Source organism: Taeniopygia guttata, chromosome 1 (assembly GCF_048771995.1).
Source record: "Taeniopygia guttata chromosome 1, bTaeGut7.mat, whole genome shotgun sequence".
Lineage (NCBI taxonomy): Eukaryota > Metazoa > Chordata > Aves > Passeriformes > Estrildidae > Taeniopygia > Taeniopygia guttata.
In genome coordinates this window covers 10120032-10139883 of record NC_133024.1, presented here as the reverse complement: position 1 = coordinate 10139883, position 19852 = coordinate 10120032, and the positions used below count along the sequence as shown (strand labels likewise).

Here is a 19852-nt window from a genome sequence, read left to right as displayed (position 1 = left end):
TTTTTTTTTTTAAGTGATAAGACAGATTTCTCAATTTTCCATTAATAGAGGGAAACAACTGAGGGCTTCAGCTATGGTGAAATAATCTTTTAAGGATGACTATGTCTGACCAAAGCCAGTGGTAAAAATCCCAGTGATTTGAAATAAGCTGGATTTTTGGACTTTGCCATCAACTCTTTCCTTTATTCCTAATGTTCTTAAAATGCAGTTCTTGCCATGAAGTTATTGCATGCAGAGAGCCTACAATTTTCAGCTCCAGCATGTGAGACTTTCTCTTAAATGCACACATTTTACTGAAGAAGAGACCTCATACCAGACTAATAGTCTAAAAAATTTAAATTATAGGAATATTATGGGACATGTCATCTGGAATTAGCTGAGGAAGTATAACAAAAAATATGATTCAGGTTCATACTCTGCTGTTAGATTTGTGGATTTAAATAATTAGTTATGGTTGCTATTTTGACAAGACTAAGGAAATGCAAATGTATCCTTTTCTTACCAGAATAAAAAAAATATTTCTTTATATTTTTAAATAGAAAAAAACAAATGGAGATTTAAAAATAACTAAAGTCTATTTAGTTTTCATTAGTTAATTTAAGAAGATTGGCTATTTTCAAATGTTATATCCACTTTACCTGTGTTACATTTTACTTGTCAGATTCAGTTGGCATAACCAAAACGAAATGTTATCAAAATACATTAACTTATTAATTAAAGATTTTAAAATCAGCTATTAATTAGGCTTTAAAGAGTTTGTACTATTAACAATCAAAGCACACCAATTCACCCCATGCTCAGAAAAACTTCACAGAAAAACACACTTTTGCAGGATGAAATGCAATAGAAGAGCAGGAATGGAGGTTACAGTTTAAATGTGATGCTCATCGCTGGAAACATGAACGATTGTGAGGAGATTTTTCAGAAAATGAAATCATCAAAGGCTGCAAGGCAGAATTAGTAATTTCTTCACCGAAATATTAAATGAGCATATGTCAGTAAATCTAGAGCAGAGTCAGCACTGAGGGGAACTGCAGCAGACCAAAGGTGCGGATTGAAAACTTGCGCTATTCACTACTTCAAATCACTAAAAACGAAACATAATGCAAGGTTTCATTTAAAATACGAAGAAATATCTCAATCCACCTTATCCCATGCATGTTAGGCAAGTGTGAGATGCACTTTCACGGAGAGAAGGATAGGCAGAGACACCTTTCATGCAGAAAGCATCAACTTGGAGTCTACAAACCTGTTCTGGTCAGGCTGGTTCCATCCAGCCTAAACCCAGCTTTATCTGCTGCTGCAACCAGTGCTTGTGCAAAAGTGCCGCTGGTAAAGATGGAGTCATCTGAGGAGCTACCTACACTAGATCTATGACTAGAAAAGTTACGGTCCTCATCAGACGCAGAACCCCATCCATTTACCATTGAACCTAAAAACAAATGTAGGGGGCTAGTGAGTGGTGCACATTTGATATTCTTCGTTCATCTAAAGCTTAAAGACCCACTTAATATGTCCTTTCTCAACAGGATCCCCAAAATTCATTTGACAGAGCTTGGCACAGAAAAGCAATATTAATCTAAAGCTTAAAGACCCACTTATTGTGTCCTTTCACAACACAAACCCCAAAGTTTATCTCCCAGAGTTTGGTACAACAGAGCACTATCAGAGCTAGGTGGGATTTCATTCATAGCTTGCTCCATGTAGCTTTGCTCCTGTAAACAAAATAATACATATTCCCTACAAATGCAAAGGCTCCACAGTAAATTATTTTCAAAATTAATGTTTTTTCCCCGTGACTGAATTGAATGCAGCTGGTTTTGTTTTTGTTTTACTTGACTTTTTACAAATCAGGATGTAGTTTGATATTTGCCAAACCAAGTCTTAATTTTGGACTACATATATGTAATTCTCTGTAGATATGGCTAAAGTCAGACCTGGGCTTCAAGGGCTATTCTGAACAAGGCTGGCCTCATGTAATTTTTATCAATCAAAACCTTAAAATAAATGAGTAGTTGTAATGACCTGAAAATAGGTGATCTAAAATACCTCACTCTAGTGGATTAAAGTAACTTTTAAAAGGTTAGAAATAAATAAGATACAAGAGCAGAGCATATATACTCAGATTTAACACTGAGTCAATTGCTAGACCAGCATTGGCCCCATGGTACGTTCTAACTATGGATTACCACCACTGCAGGAGAGGAAAATGATAACAACATCATAAAAATGCCCTCAGAAAACCAGATACCAGAAAAAAACACATTAAAGAAATGTAGAAATCTTGAGATAACTAAAATATAAAGAGTAAAATAGACAAGGAAGGATAAATCTTATTTGCTCTTTGCTTATTTTTTTTTTATTTTTTCTGAAGCACGAATCAAGCATCAATCAGCTACCCATCAATTTCAAAAGCTATTTTTTGGTTGAATTTTTTTTTTTTTCAAAGTACTGTAAAAATGTGTAGCAGTACAGTAGCATTTTTTAAAATCAATGTCCAAGAAAGCATTGCTGTGTTTAAAATTGTTAAGTAGTAAATCAATAACGACCTGCTTATTAGTTAATTGATAGGCTAATTAACTAATGGTGGTGTCAAATATTAAAAATGTCCTGCAAAAATAGGTCATGAGTGCAATTAATGAATCCTGCAATTCAGTAGCATGCACCACAAAGCCCAAGAACAGTGGATTATTTTGTGATGCTGCAGCGACCAAATCTTTTCATGTCAGAGAAGTGGCAGGCTATAATAACAAAAAACCTGTGCACTCCTCAGATACAAGAAAAGAAACCAAAGAGGTCAGTGGAGGTCTGACAGGCAGGAAGTGTGTTAAGTGCAACAGAAAGTGACAAGAGTTTGATTCTGCTTGCCAAAAGCACACATAAAATTGTTATTTTCCAAACAGACTCGACCTGATGCAGACAGATGTGAGGGAGCCCAGATAACAGCAAGGGAAGGCTAAAACTGAATTTCCTCTGAGAAGACATTTTCTGAACTAACAATCAAAGTGTGATAGGATCATAGAGAATGAAGAGCAAAGACACTTAGCAACAGTTATTGATGATGTATGAAAAGAGATACTACAGATAAAACACTTAATGAAGATGTCAGAAAATTAGATTCTACAACTGAGGACATTTTCAAACAATCACTTATAGACACATTCCACAAAATATGTGAGCAGAAGCTGAAACATAAAAATGTAACTAGAGCTACACGTATCAAAGGTTTATACTTAGATGCTAAAAATGTAACATGTATGCCATTAATTTCAAGGCCCAAGGGTTTTGTGTTATATATTCTATTATCTGTGTAGAGACATATAAAATCATATACAGGGCACTTTTTGTTTTCAGTGTCATGGTCCATGAGACTATGGATGTTCTGAAAGAACTTTTAATTTCTATTTGCTCACATTGCTTTGTTCATTTGCTAACCATACAATGCACATGGAAATTTGGGTGTGACTCTTTCAGGGTATGGGTAAGTAGCTGTTTTTCATTTGCTTTGTTAATCAGTCCACAAAAAAAAATCTCATTTTAGGTATGAAATATACTGAAAATCTGAAAAAGGCCATAGTGTGTGAATAAAGCAATTGTTCTACACACTCACAGACATGCCAGTTTTTCTAAAATTACCTACATTTTTATTATCAGGCGGCCAGTTTTCTAGGCTGACCCTATAAAAAAGCTCTGTTCCCCTACTCCTCCACATTCCCATGCAAGGGTTAGTAAGGCTGGGAATAGTGTGCTCTGGCTATGGGTCACTCCCCTTTTCCCTTTCCTCCAGCAGCTGTTCTAGGAGGGACCTGACACAATGAAGCATAGCTCTGTTCTTGCAGAGTTTTACTGCGATGCCATGACCCCGCCTGGAATTCTGCATCCATTTCTGGGGTCCCTGGCACAGGGCAGACATGGACCTGTTCAAGTGTGTCCAGAGAGGAGCCACAACGATGATTGGAGTGTTGGAACCCCTCTTCTGTGAAGACAGGCTGGGACAACTGGGGTTGTTCTCTGCAGCCTGGAGAAGAGAGGGCTCCAGGGAGATCTTCCTGCAGCATCTCAATACATAAAGTGGGGTCATAACAAAGGCAGAAAAAAGCTTTCTGATAACGCCTGTAGTGACAGGACAAGGAGCAATATTTTCAAACTGAGAGAAGGTTTAGATTATATATCTGGAAGAAATTCTTTACTGTGAGGGTGGTAAGGTACTGGAACAGGTTGCCCAAAGAAGGTGTGGATGTCCCAGATCTGGAAGTGTTCAAGGCCAGGCTGGATGGGGCTCTGAGCAATCTGGTCTAGTAGAAAGCATCCCTAGCCATGGCTGGGGGGTTGGAACAAGATGACCTTTAAAGGTCCCTCCTAGTCCAAACCATGCTCCATTACTTCTGGTTGCTGGAAGCAACTTTTTATATAGAAACTTCTAACTGCTGAAGTCAGCAAAATACCCTGAGACACATACAGCACCCACAGCTGTGTGTGAGCAGGGAGCTAAAGGCGACATCTCTGCATTGCTTCTACTGATTCCTGAGCTATTCAGTTTCCCTGCATAAACGATTTCTTTTCCCCAGCCAAACCTGCAGCAGTAAATTTTGTTTTGCTCTGACCTGCAGAGGTGTAGACATTGCCCAGAAGGCGTGGGAGTGCTGGAGCCCAGCCCGGGCACCTCAGGCCACCACACAGCTGTGTTAACACAGCACACGTGGTGATGCCTGTTTAAAGGCATCCACTGGCCTTTTGCCTTCCAAATCAGAGGCACATTTGTTTTTCTCTGAATAAAGGCAGAATAAGAGATGCTGACGTTCCTTTCAGATCAACTGTGCATTTTGAAATGGGATGAAGCAGGCTTTTAGTGTCTCCTTTACATGCAGCTCACTATGTGTTTTCCAAGAGCACATTTGAGTTTTTTACGCTTTCTGGCAACTGTAAATTTTACTCTTGCTGACAGCAGCAGTAAATGCTTTATGCAGAACAAAATCAGCTCTGTGAAAAGTTGAACTCTGTTTTCTTGCTCCATAAAATATCTCTTGGTGCTAATGCAAACAGAAAGCTTCTTTGCTCCCAGGGAAAGGTGAGGGGAACAGGGGTGCCAGCTTCCAGTAGACTGCATGCTACCGCTTTTAGTGGCATTTTTATGGCAATAAAAATGCTGGTTTTCTTGGTAAAGTGTACTGTTGCTTTACTTAAAAATAATAATAAAACAAAAGCCTAATGCACCTGTTAAAGAAAAGCTGCTCACAACAAACCTGTCACCTCTGAGAACTCCATTAGATACTTTTCTGCATCTACTAGCCTTACTTCATGTGTTTTCCTTTACAAGACCATCCTGCACATATTAATGTTAAATCCCTGCTCCTCTGCAGATTTTTAATGGAACAGGGATAAACTGCTTAGGGTTCTGAAGTGTGGGTGATGTCCTTGGGGACTGATGCTACTTCAGCTGAAATCGGTTACAGAATTCTTTTAGCCTTTGTACAGGATGAACATATTTTCTTCTCTTGCATATGTCTGACCACTGTCATGATTACACAGCAAGAATGCCCACTGATTTTGATGGAAGTGATGGAAGAGAAGGGGTAATAGTCATTGTACCATCAAAATAAGGAAGAATAATAGAAGTGTTTGAATGCAGAATCTAAATATGATCACACTTCCAAAACCTAGACTTTATTTTTTACTTTTCTCCACCATAAATGCCCATATATTTAAATGCATACACCTGGAATAAACCTCTAAGTTTTAAATGTTTTATTTTTGGGCAGAAAACACTAAAAAAAAAAAAAAAAAAAAAGGAGGAAAAAACATACATAGATATTCAGCATTTCACAGGTCCAATGATAATTAATGTCCTTCATAAACATCTAATGAAAAATGAATTTATGTCACTTAGCCAAATTTATTTCTGTTTGCATTCCATCCTTCTAGATTTTTTTTGTTTCCATATTGCTGAAAGGCACAAAAAAATCTCAAATTTATTCAAGCTGTTAGAAAAGAAATGCACACAGAACATTAAGTAGTTGCTCAAATGTTGCTGAGCAGTAAAATACTATGATAAAGTGGCAACTTGCTGTTTCTCTATTACTTCTTCAGCACTAAAATTAATTTATGATCAGTCATCAATTCATTTACATGTCATTTTATGCTAAATCTATCGTTGCTGATGAATGCATATCCCTAGATCCATTAAGCTAGAGTAAAGTCTGTGCTTTATAATATGACCCTGCTAATTGTTGCATTACCATTTTTATGAGATACAAAAAGTAGCAGTTTCCTATTTTCTGAGCACATATTTAATCCAAGAAGCACATTCTTCCTATTAAATGCAATCTGTCTAACTGCTTATAAAACAGAATCTTTTGCAATAGGTATCCCTAAGCAAATCAATACAAATATTGAGCTCTGCCATGGTAAAATATGGTTCATGAAAATGATATTGTGCAGTTTTCAAGAATTATTCCATTTGTGCTCAGACACAGTGAATTATCAACTTTTTCTATACAGACAGTGATCTGTGAGTCTTTTAATCAAGACCAAAACATGTCAAATAAGGGATATTCTTCCTTGCTGAGCTACACAATCTGAAGAGATTTTTATGATTTAGATCTATATAATTCTATTGAAAAAAAAGAACGTAACCCATTTGTTGAGGCACTGTTTGGAAAAAATATCTCTCTGTTTATATCAGTTTATATCAGTTAGATAGAAGAGGTCTTACTCTGTTTTCCATGCTAGTTAATGAGTCAAACTCTCCCTTCATTCAAAATGCACCAGGACTGAAGATACTCAGCTCTCACTACCAGCTTCACTGGCGCTGCAGGAGGAGGAGGAGGTAAGGGGAGGGCAAAGAAAACCCCCAAACCATAACACTTTGACCTGAAAAAACCTAGGCTTGCTCTTAGTGATTTCAGTGAGAAGCAAATTAATTTCTTCTATAGTCATCATATCCAATTAATTAAGTCTATTAAAGTAGAATAATACAACAGACTCTTTGTGGCCACTCATGCCATAACTCTGTACAGCAATTTGTTATAAAGGCAAACATTAAGCATAAGAGAAAAAAAAAAAATATTTCATTGTGTCTCTGAAAGCAAAAAATAACCCTAAATAATTATGAATTAAAAGTCAAGTGAGGAAAAATTTTACCAGTGTTTTTTGGTTCTTTCTTTCTATTTTATTTTTAAGCAGATTCAGTGACTCAATAGCCTAACAAACTATACTGGGAATGAATCAAAACTTTGGCTTTAATTTCATATTACATCCCACAGATGCGCAAATTTAAACCTCCCTCCTCGAATTCTCTTTGTGATATCTGAAGAATGTTAAGGTACAGTTCCTGTGCATTCCTCCTTTCTTTTCACTTTATTATACACATCAACATTATGTCTCTGCCACCTGCAAAGAGAAAAGCTTAATAGTGCAGATTAAATCCTTGTCTGCATCTTCAGTTAGCTGTGACTAAAACTCAAGGGCCTGGAAGACAACTTGACTTTTAAACAGTTTAAAGGAGCAGCACTGTGGTGTCAGAGGGATTCAGGAGTTTGTGCTTTGGCTCATGCAGTGCCAATGCTTCCCCTCGGAGAATCCCACATTTGGCACTGCAGGAAATCCTTGTTCTCAGCTCAGCCATGAAGAACAAAGCCCCATTTCAGCCCAAGAGTGGCTGTCTTTGAGGCATTGCTGAGGTTTGCTAACACTACAGGGTGAGGAACCTCCCCCTGCTCCCGCCACAGCAACTCTGTTTGGAGGAAATCTGGACCAAGGGATGTCAATTTAGATTTCTCACAAACACTGAACTCCCAGGGCACTTCACAATGAACAGAAATATTGCTTCATCTGGGTCAGCTGTTCTCACTTGCCTCCATTTTCAAATACGTTTAGAGAAATGAAAACCTGATCTACAAATTCCTAGAAAAATGCTGGCTGAAGTCACCAAAGGCTCTGTGAAAAGAAGTAGCTTATATATTCTCAGCACAAGAAAGAACAATTAAGTTGTTCTACAGTATTTTAAAAGCAATCAAATTGAAGAATGAGAAACAGCTTGGGAACAACTGAAGCAATTTGCTATACACTCCTTAACACCATCAAACAGCCTAGAAGAGTTTACAGAAACAGATAAACAAAAATTAAAATTCTCCTTTGAAAAACAAAATTTGCCTAAGTATAATAGGCAATTTTCTTTCCACCCTTAGAAAAAAAGCAACCAAGCCAAATACAGACTCTTCTAAAATCAAGGCTTTACCCACCGAGGAAGACAGAAGTAGATTTGTTATTTGGAGATTTTGCCATCTTACAGACCCTTTAGGCTAACACACTAGGTGTACTTCAGTGAGGCTATCATTCCCTAATTAAGCCAGTCTAAATGTTAGCTGAGTGCTATAGGGGCAGTCTGTAATTTCACTTCCCCTCCAGCTGCACATTCCCTTCCTGCAGTGCCAGCACACACCTTGCCATGCAGTGAACAAGAGGCAAGGAATTATCCAGCTAATAATTAAACAAGCAAAAGAAACAGCAAGAGAAAAACCTTAAATTTCAGCTGGATGAGGCCACACGAAGTTTATGGTGGTGATGAATGGAAGTGAATTTAGATCACCTTAAGTATACTGCCAGTCTACATTATGAAGTTCTGCTCAATTCCTTCCAAAACACCAAGAATCCTTTAAAATTTGAGTAATTAGACATTTAACATGCCAAAAATTAAACAAGATTTAAAAATATTATTACAAGTTTTAAGGTTATTAATAAAAATATACATTTTAATAAAATTTAAAATTGGAGCAGGAATGCAAATATTTCTTATTTGCTCTAGGGAGGGTGATCCAAACTATTAGGTGAAGATGCAAATGTGGAAACATTCATTTTCTGATTTACAGATACATAAGCATTGCCATATTAATATCTACCAAAAGCAAAATGTATACCAACCTGTTTTTTTTTTTTTAATTTATTTATTGCTGTTCTACCAGTGCAAAACTCTTTGAGAATTGCTAACAGAAAGGGCTCTGAGCCATTAGTGAGATATGCAAAAATATGCAGAATTATAGCTTGAAGGAGATTACACTAGAAATGCAAGAAAAGTGAGTTAACATACGCATGCACTAAAAAGTTAACCTTCTCAATTCAGGGATTTAAACTTTAACTCTATGGCCTTCAGTTGCATCTGGATTTCAAATCAAAGCAGCAGAAATACAATTCTTAAATCTTAATTAGATTGGCTGGCTTCCTGGCTCTAGAGTGAAGGAAAACCTGGAAGGTGGGATTAAACTACAGACTATTTCATTCATCAAGGGAAAGGAAGAAAATGATAGTATTGGTGCTCCATCACTGACATATTCCTGCAGTGTTTTCAGAAGAGCAATCTTTGAGTGCAAAAGCCTTGGTATTTCAGAGGTCCAGACAAAGAAGGAACTCAGGAGTGCTATGGTAGGAAGCTGTTCTGAACAAGTCTCCCTTAAGGTAAAACCAACAATCAATGTTCTTCTGCTGAGATCAAAAACAGAAGCAGCACCCACTAACACTGTGATTCTGGGGATATTTGGGTCTCCAGCACACCTCCACACTATGGACACAGTACACTCTACAGAGGCCCTGGTTCAACCTAAAAAGAACTACACTGATGTTTACAAATAATACATGATGTCCATAAAAATCTGCTTTCAAAAAACAATGTCTTTCACTGCCTACATTTCAGCAACAGCAATTTAATTCATTCAGATTCCATGCATTTAGTTTATTACAACAGGTTCTCTTTCTAGGTCCCCTTTGATGATGATGTAATTTTTCAAAGCATGCAAAGGACAGGGAGAAGTGAGGGAAGGAGGGTCAGAATTATTAAACAGATTCTCTAAAAGGGAACAATTGATAAATTCAGCAGTACAATGTATGTTTAAAATGCACATTTTCCAACATAAATGTTGTGTTTACTCTAGAAATAAATGTTGTATAGATCTAGCTACACTTACTCTGAAGTCTTTAACTTCCTTGTGTTTATCTCAGAAAGCATTTGCCCAGCAGAATATCTAAAAGTGTTTTAAGATAACATTTTTATGTTCCTCCTGTTTTATGAAATATATATTTCTAAGATGAGGTCTTCCCCCTCCTTTTTATGTAACTGCCTTGCTTCTCTACTAGAATAAACCTTTCATGAAAGCCAGGATATAACTGAATTTCCTTTAAAGTCTTTTAAAGCTTTTTAAAATTCATGAATTTCCTTATCATTTTTCAGCAAAGCAAAGTATTTCCAAATCCTTCTTTAACTTTAGTGTTTAGTATTAACATTTTAAATGTTACAGAAATCGAGTGGAATAAATTTTCACTTCGAAAGTGTCCAAATGGTGATGTATTTTACTGGTAGTAACAAGTTGGTGTCACTGTGTTTGGTTACCTGTCACAGAGCTGTCTAGATTGTCCATACTGGAGCCTGGAGTATGCTCTAGACCTCTTAGTGGTCTACTGATTTCTACAGTTTCTTCTTCAATATCATCCTCATCATCATCGTCATCTGGAACATCTGTTTCCAAATCTGAAATAAGGTTTCCAGATACGTATCCTAGGGGAGGAACTGGAGCCTGAGGAGGTTGTGTATTGCTTTGGATGTGCCTACACAAAGAAACAGGAAAAGTTATCAGAATGGATAAGATTTTGCAGCCCATGGTCAATAAAACACAAACCTTTCAACAAGTCCTGAAGTATATTTACAAAACGTGCTTGGTTAGGCCGAACTCAAGAAAATTCAGCTTCTAATACCAGAGTGCTTCTAACTTTCCAGTCTTAAATAAAAAGAATAAAGACAAAATCCTCTAGGATGGGGAAGGTCAGGAGTGTCTTCTCACAGATGGAGAGCAATAGACACAGAGGCTACATAAATCAGGTAGGAAACCCATGGAAAAGCACAATTTTGAATCCCAGCCCAGCACATAAGTGTCTCACCCAATATTCCCCCTTGCAAATCACACATTGAACAAAAGTTAAATCTCACTCCTTCCGCTTAAACAGATGCAGTGCCTGAAGCAAAAGTCACCCTAAAGAGGAGGAAATGGCCAGTAGGACAGAAGAAATTTTCAAGTCCAATGAACGCATCATCAGCGAGGCCTTTTCATTTTGCTTTATTCCAAGAAGTTTAATTGATTTAATTGCAGCAGTATTAGGGCATGCATGTGTGAAATTACTGCATGCAGCAATTACATAAAGAAAAAAAAAAAAAGAAAAAAAAGAAAAAGAAGAGAAAAAAGCACCCACAAGATAGCTAAATGGCCAAAGGCAAGCATAGGATTCATGATTTGCCTGGTCTCTGTGAAAAAAGCTTTCAGAGCAGCATTCCCCACAGCACAACAGGTACACAGTAAGCTGTGCCAGAGGACCCAGGCATGACTGGCCTTGGCACAAGAGCATGTACCACACTTGAAATTGCTAACTTAGGCACGTGGGAATCCTTGGGTGGCTCTACATGAGGTGCCATGACTTGATTTGAATCGGCAGCACTCTGGAGGGGATCCAGGATTCTGCTGGTCTCTTGCTTGGACATCAGTAAAACTGAAGAAATTACAATTGTCACCTGTTTGGCTCCTAGCTGTAATACATTTTCAGTGGAAACTTTGTACTGAATTACTGCCTGCATGAATGAATTCTCTTTATTCAATGAGCCTTTTTTTAAAATTTTCATCATGTAAATCTATCAGATATGAGAATGTCATGGTAAATGTTATGTACCACTGGTAACTTTCTCCACCTCAGTGTAGGTTTTAACTTATTGCTTATTCTGAATCTAATTTCCAGAACAAGTGCTTCCTTTCTGACATATAACCCCCTTCTGATTAACAGTTATTGAACACTTTTCTGCCTGGACACCAGGTTTTTAGTGTTCTACACAGTGTTCAAAACACTGGGGCACTAAAGGGCACTACCATCTAACTAACCCTCAATAAACAGTGTGATTAGCTCCTAATCAAGCAAAATGCTTAAGTATATGTTTAATGTAAAGCTTGTGATAGAACAATTGAAGTCAATTTCTCATGTACTCATAGTTAAGCATATACTTAAGTGATTTGCTGGATCAAGGCCATAATGATTATGTACTTTTCCAGTAATCTCTAATGGGCTCTTTCTTAAATTCCTAGTTGGCTGATGTCTGTATTTCTCAGTTGTACCCTGAGACCCAGACAGGTCTCATTTTGCTGTTTAATTTTCCCTGGTCTCTACAATGGTTAACCTCTACAGGTTAACTGTGTGAAAAGAAGACTGAAAAAATATTCCTTCCCAGTCAAAACAATGGAGGACTTTCTACTAACTTTGACTAGCATGACACATATCCAGCCAAACAACATAAATATATTAAAAAATTCCATTAAAATTTAATTACATTAAAATGTAATAAAAATAATTTGTATGTAAAATTTACCCTCAGCATTTAGCCCAATGCCCAAAAGGTATGAAAAAAAGGTTATGTCCTTGTTATTTTTTTTTTTTCGGAGTTTCAGGCTCAATTACTGTGACTTTGCAAAAGAGCGACCTTAAAATCTGTATAATCCTAAGCACATTATGAAACTTCCCAATCAATTTTCATTCCCCCAAAAAGGGAGCGAGAGCTTTCCTGCCAGCTGCACGAGGCTTTGGTGCAGCGTGCTGCTCCGTTATCCGTGGCTGCGCTGGTTTGGAGGTTTTGGAGGGCGTAGGAAGGGTACCAGCTGCACAAGGCAGCAGCCGCTGCCTGTGCTGGCGGGGCGCGCATCTGTGTGCTGGCTCAGAAGCCAGTACCTTCAACAGGCCAGGGCTAGCTGCTGCCTGGGATTTGGGTCTGTCCCACAGGCAGGCTGGGGTCGGTGCCTGGCAGGGCCGAGGTACCCTGTTGATTGAGTGCAGATTGCAGACAAGCCCCGAGGCTTCCACGGTGCCCAAGGAAAACAGCTGGCTTTGGTTTGGCACCGCCTGCCTACCTGCCTGATGTATTTATGGGAGCTCAGGCTGAATAACTTCGTGGCTGTATTGAGCAGGGAAGAAAGGCTGCTCCTCTGCTGGCAGCGTGCCATTCAGTAACCAGCTCTGCTCCGCTCCGCTGAGAGTCGCGGGCTTTGTCTGGGTGGAAGAGTTGTAAAAGGACAACTGCTGCTCAGGGAACATCCAGGAAGCAGCTGACCTTCACCATGTCCCCAGCCTGGTGCAGTTGACAAGTTCTTTTTCAGTCCCTGAAGAGATTGCTTCTGTTTGTTTTGCAGGGGAAATGTTACTGTGGTATTTGCTTGCTTTTCCTTTAAACAGGCATAAAGCACTCTGAAACACTAGATCCATCCTATAAATGCTAACAACTTGCTTTCTGCTGTTTCTGGGTTTTTCCTATGAATCAGAAATTCTCATGGTAGTTCAAAGTACAGAGATGCAAATAATTCATTCTCAAGTGACACAGTGCAAAAGCTGCCACATTGCTATTTCAAGAAACTATAATTAATTTTAATCAGGAATTTAGAACCTTATTATTTTTGAAAATCCTAAAAAAATTCTGTCTTCTGCTAGCCTGAGAAGAGAGTACTCTCAACTGTATAAAAGCTGTCAGGAGGTGGGTATTAACTACTTAGCAAAACGTAGGAGGAATAGTGTTTTTACATGTTTTTAGACAAAATTTAGCATATTATTATGATTTAAAAAGCACATACGGATATGTAAGGCCTTCCAGCTGTGGGTAGAGTTTTGCTATTCCTTCCTCCATTTTACTTCTTTGGAAACACAATTGAAACGCTGTTGAACACAGTCATTATTTATGTCAAAAAGGAATTTAGTATTGTTGCTATTATTAATAATAATAATAATATTACTATTTCATTTCCCTGATCACAGGTGACCCATTCAACCATGACATTTACCATGTCTGCTTTGCTATATCAAACTGGTAAGCCCTTGTTAACTCATCAAGGTGAGCTTGAAGCATTGGCTGCATCTCCTCTCGTGGGGAAGGCGTGAGAGTTGCAGTCGACTGTTGTCCAAAGGAGATGGCAGGAGATGAAGCTACTCCTCGGACAGGCGGTGTGGGGACACGGTCATCATCTTCTTCAAGCTCATCTTCCATGCCCTGATGTAGGTAGGTCTGAACTGGCAAAGGTGGACACCAACCATCACTGTCATATCTAAAATAAGAACCAAATAAACTTAGTGTGTATCAAAACTCATCTCTGCTGCACAGTAGAGGGTGTAGAGGGTATGCAAGAATCTGCTACAACTGGAAACTTTGCACACAGTGTGTGTACTAAAATTTAATTAAAATAGGGTCATAATTGCTTAGATTGTCCTTACTGAGTCAGTTTAATTTTCCCACAACTGCTAAGCAACTTGAGCAAGATATGCAACAGAAAAATTGCTGACCCATTATCACATTCGTTAATGGTGATTAGATAATATTACACCACAATCAACAATAAAAATGAACTAATTCACTTCCAGGATCATTAACGTAGAGGAATGAATATTGACCTGGACATGAAAATAGCAGCATTCTTAAAAGGTAGAGCAGGCTTTATGTAGTAGCACTTATTTCACAGAACCCCAGAAAAAGCTGAGTCGAAAGCGACCCACAAAGATCACCAAGTCCAACTCCTGGCCCTGCACAGCACCATCCCCAAGAGTCACATCATGAACCCAAGAGCATTATCCATTTACTTCCACCCTCCCCTTTACCTGTCTATAAATTCACCATTTGTTTCTGGTTTGGAGCTTAAATAAAAAGCGACACTTTCCTCATAAATTCTGGTCTTCCCACTCTGCACAGGGGTATCTCCTATGATGTGCAATACATCCATGTCACAGCAGCACTGACCCCGAGCATATGCTGTGTCACAGCACCAGCTGACAAGGTACATTAGCACACATGTTGACAGCTCTGCCAGCACCCCACCTCCTAGCCAATCTGTACTGGGACTTACCTAGACTGTGCTACATTTCTGAACACTTTCAACACACCTGCCCAAAGCAAATGGAAATATTAACCACTAGGAGTATTCTTGAATAACAAATTCTTCTTTCTTCAGACATAAAGGGTGTCCTGGTAGGAGTTTGTGGGTTTTGTTGCCTTATACCAGAGGTGTAAGGGGTGGTGCTATATCTGATCAGGGTTAGAAACAAAAGCTTTATCTTTTATTACCACTTCTTGCACAAGTTTTTTCCAGCAAGTAAATTATTTTCAGTCTCTGCACTCATCAGAGGATCTTTCAATTCAGTGTTGTATTACAGTATCATCCTGGGATGCTGTCCCTTAGAGACTCTGGCATCTTTCCAGGTGGATAGGCTTTAGTGACTGTGGTCATTCCCTGTACATTATCTCCCCAGAGTAAATCCCTAATCTGAACACAACTTCAGTTGTATGCAGCTTTGTTGACAATCACATCACTCAAATCTCAACTGTCTACTTTTTCCATCTTCAAAACATCCAGTCAGGCAACAGTCCCTTGAGCATCAGCACACATTTCTTCTTAACTCTTAGTGTATTCCAAAATACCTCAGGATACACAGTTGCCTTTTCGTTTTTCCTTCAAAAAACAACCAGACAACCACAAGCTCTCACAGCTCCTTCACTGTCAAATCATCACACACTCTTAAAGGCCATTTCCCAAGCATCATCTAAGTCACTTTATCTTCTTTCCACGTTCAAGGACTGCTATCAAGGTCCTTTTTTCTGCAGGCAGGCAGTGCATTGCATGATACAGTTAATTTCTCAAAATGGCTTAAAAATACTCCTTTAAAGCTTCTGATTTGGAAGGAAGGATTTACCAACTTCCCAAAGAAAAATGAATTACTGTCAATTTTCCCAAGGGTGAAACCGGGTTATAAAAAGGCTGGGAACACTGAGATGTAAAAGTTGCAAAACCTGTATTACAAACAGAACATTTACTTTCAGCAAAACCCAAAGATTTCTTAAACTAACTAAACTACTTTTTCCTTATTCAGAAGTCTGTAGTCTGTATTTAAACACACAGATTCAAGACAGCTAAAACAACCTGACCTACTCATCCAAAAGTCCATGGAAGATACATCTGGTAATTCACACGTGCATAAATTTAAATCTCTATATATGTAGATATAACCATAAATAGATATACAAACACATACGAGCACAGAAGTGAATATAAAGGCTGCTTCTTAACATCTGGCCTCTAGGAGAGGTTGAGTGATTGATCATTACCATTTTCATAACACAGAGATTTAAGAAAATGTTACATGATACATATTCATCCTCAGCAAACAATGAAGATACGACCAGCTGTAATTTGTCTTTCCAAACAATGTTTACTCAGGACATTTGCAACCAAGGCTGAAGGGACCATCCTAAATGATGCTGTGAAAACTGTGCAATGCAACAGTTCTCTTGCTTCCTTTTGCTCTCTCACCTCATGGTTCGCTATAATTCCTTTTCTTTAAAAGGGACAGGGGAAAAAGGCACTCCCAGGTGACTTTGCAATGATGAATAAACGAGCTTTGGATGTTCTTGCCTTCTGACCCTGCTCGCTTCAAATCCCCAAATGTTCAGCTTGGTAGCAAAAAGGTTTTTTAGTAAAAAGGTTTCTCAGTGAAAAGATTCTGCACAAGTACTGTACCTTTACCTAAATTTTGTTTGAAATGGAAAGAAGCCTAAGCCTGAAGTTCAGGACATGGAGATTCAAGATTTCAGGTACAAAACTTTTGTCTTCTTAATATAAGGTGTCTGAAAAGCCACAAGTCCTAACCTTCATTTTAGAGAAAAACTAAATAAAACAAAACCCCCAAAAAACCACAACCAACAAAGAAAAAAAAAAAAAGGAAAAAGTAAACCTAACAGAGTACATAGTAACTACATGTAACAAAAGTAATACAGATATAGAAACATCTGGTATCACCATAGTGATTATTGGCCACATCTGTGCTCTTTTTCGGTTTTTGAGTAAATCCAGCATGGTGAAAATGCTGCATTTTTTCAAGTACACTTATTGAAATCTAAGTGCCTTAACTTCATTAGCAATCTCTGATTGTAATTTCATTATAATTAAGACCCTAATAAGTTCTGGTTAACATAAGCCTCTATTTTTCTAATACGTTTTACTGTATTGTTAGCACTTCTATTCCATAGTAATCTTTTACTATTAAAAAGCCCGATTCATTATGTTAATAGACTTTTTTCCTTCAAAATATAAAATAAAGGTGACAACTACAGTGTACATTCTGTAAAAACTGTGTTTCATTACACATATTGTTGCAACAAATGAAGCTTCCCTCCCTGGAACTCACCAGAAAGAATTTTTTGAAGTAAAAGGTACTATTTCCATAACTTTTCCTAAAGATAGACAATAAGTATCAAATGTATTGACATTCAGCAGCTAATATTCCATTTTGAGGTGTAGTCAATATCAAGAAACAGAAATAACCAAATAATATGCTGACTGCCTTTACTGGGTTGGCTCAAGATCATGCATATTATTGGTGAAAAATCAAAGTAAAAGATAATGAGTAAGAAATGAGCATTTCTTTACTGTCAAGTTTACATAAAATCAAGCAACACAGTCTTCTCTGAAAAGGGCGGGACAGGGATCATATCAGTTTGGAAGCTACTATAGGAAAAGAGAAATTTAATTGGTACAAACAAGCTGTTTGCTGAGGTTAAACAGGAATCTAAGATATCCCCCAAGCTACAATATTACATAACAGGGCTAGTTGGAGTAAGATATTCACTTTTCCTTCTGCAGTTTATGGAAAAATGGAGGCATATGCCAACCCTAGTGCCTCTGGGAAGAAGATGGTACAGAAAACTGAGTCTATTTTTTCTGTGTAAGGTTAAGTTAGGTGGGTTTTTTTAAATATCACTTGTAATTGTGGATTATATTTTGCAACTTAGCAGTTCACTAATGCTTATAAGGTGAATAGCTAGTAAGCAAAACTAGGTGTCAAAATTTTTGAGTTTTTGTGTGATAATCGTGCCAATGAAACTCACATTTAAATTTAACTGTTATAGGAAGACACACAGAAAAACAAGGCTCTATTTCAATGCCACTCTCCTTGTTTTATTGCTCTAAACACTCATATTTTGTATCATATTGTGAGAATTTCATTAAAGGGGTAAAGTTTTCTGACTGGAAGCTCACTTTTCCGTTGTAAATCACAATATAATTACATTTCCATGTTACTATTTCTAGAATTAAACCACTTTGAATTTGTCATAGATAGAGTAAATCAAAACAAACCAAGAAGAACATAAGAGTTAAAAAATGTGGCTTTTCTTGAACCCAGTATGTCCAAGGCAACATAAGGAATGCAGTCTATGATTCTTTCCCTTCTAGCATGTTGAAAACCACAGAAACAAGACCACCCCCTGAATACAGAAGGACTATTAGCATTGGAAACATCCTCAGAAAGTATGGGCATTGCAGATTTAGTCTTCATCAAAGGTGGACTGTAGCTCCAGATGGAGACTCCAAGTCCAACTTTCCAATTTTTTCTGTGTTTGGTAAAATGCACGTTACGAGGTCTTGCTACCACCATTGCTAATGAGACATTGCAAAAACCAGAGAAGAGTAATTCAAAACATAATCAGAGGAAAAACTAAGTCTGAATGGTTGTGAACCTAGAGGCTGGTCATTACCTTCTCTTTAAATAACCAATGTTGACTTGATGACCAACATTATTCCTTTCCAGCTAAATTACAGGTGCTTTATGCAACTGAGGAGTCAAACTCTGTGTCACAAGGGATTTCTCTACAAGGTATTTCCATTTACCTTTAATGCTATTTCATTGTTCTGAAGAAAATCCAAGTGGTTTGTCTTCTATTGCATAATTGTTTTAGTGAAATGGCTGCACATGTGTTTTAAGGATATAAACTGATAAAGACAAAATTATTATATGGTGAAACAATTTAAAATTTATTTTAGCCTCTTATAACAGAATACAGAAGACAATGATTAAATAAACGTTTTGCCTTGAGATTTAAACAACACTCACAATCAGTAAGGTTATTAATTTTCCATTACTTTGAAATTTTAACTATAATACAGCCTGAATGGGCCTTAATTTTAAGAAGAACTTCACTGACTAACACAGTCATTTATTGCTCATTATAAGAGTCAAAGGAGTTGGTATAAACTGAAACAATATAGAATTTTTCTAACTTTAATTATGAAAGTAGTAATGATCAATTCCCACTTACAATTGAGATAATGTTTGAAATATTTTTATTCAGTAAAGCTATTACAATGTATTCTTAAAAATGTTTCATCCGTAGGAAATATTGATTGATCCATGTATTAAAACAGACAGAAATTTGTCCCTGACAGAAAAAATATTCTCAAAGGCTCCAACAGAGCTACCCACAGTAAACTATGTTTTTATATACTCTGATTTACCTCCAGAGCTTTAAAACCTGGTATATCACATAATTACACGTTATAACAAGCATTTCATAATGCTTGCATGAAATGTCTCTTTCCTCTCATTTAGCACTTCTTGTGTGATTTTGTGTCCTTGAGAACAAGTTTGAGCTATGCAAAAATATGTGGAAGGTCCCAGAAACTTGAAAGTTTTTTGAATAATAACAAAAAAAGCCTATAATTAGCATGCCTTCCTCAAATGTGAAATTTCTTCTAAAAGCCGATGAGAAGATTATTATCCATTGTTTGATCTTCAAAAATTAATCCAATTTGGTGGGGTTTTTTTTGTTGTTCTGTTGGCTCTAATATTTTTAAACATCAAAGCAGTGAAAAAAATACACAGAGCCAGATTATGTCATCTTTACTCACTCTGAGTCCCATCAGCTCCATGCCATCCCAGAATTCAATTAAGCTACCTGTGAAGTGAGATAGTTCTCAGCATGAGAAATCACTGATGCCCTACATGATGATGAAGCAAGGTCACTTAT

The 19852-nt window shown here is 37.5% G+C and overlaps 1 protein-coding gene across 23 annotated transcripts in view; it reads right to left on the bottom strand.

Moving 5' to 3' along the window:
* ROBO2 (roundabout guidance receptor 2) overlaps positions 1–19852 on the bottom strand; it is a 1029224-nt gene that overhangs the window by 22605 nt on the left and 986767 nt on the right. For 21 of the 23 annotated variants that reach the window (XM_032751027.3, XM_032751020.3, XM_032751024.3 and 18 more), the window contains 2 exons: positions 13848–14108; positions 10379–10593 (listed from right to left, as the gene is read on the bottom strand). In XM_032751027.3, coding sequence (XP_032606918.3) covers positions 10379–10593; positions 13848–14108 — 476 coding nt within the window. Of the gene's footprint in view, positions 1–5; positions 1433–10378; positions 10594–13847; positions 14109–19852 lie in introns of those variants that run through there. The other 2 variants (XM_072936785.1, XM_072936791.1) reach the window with 2 other exon arrangements.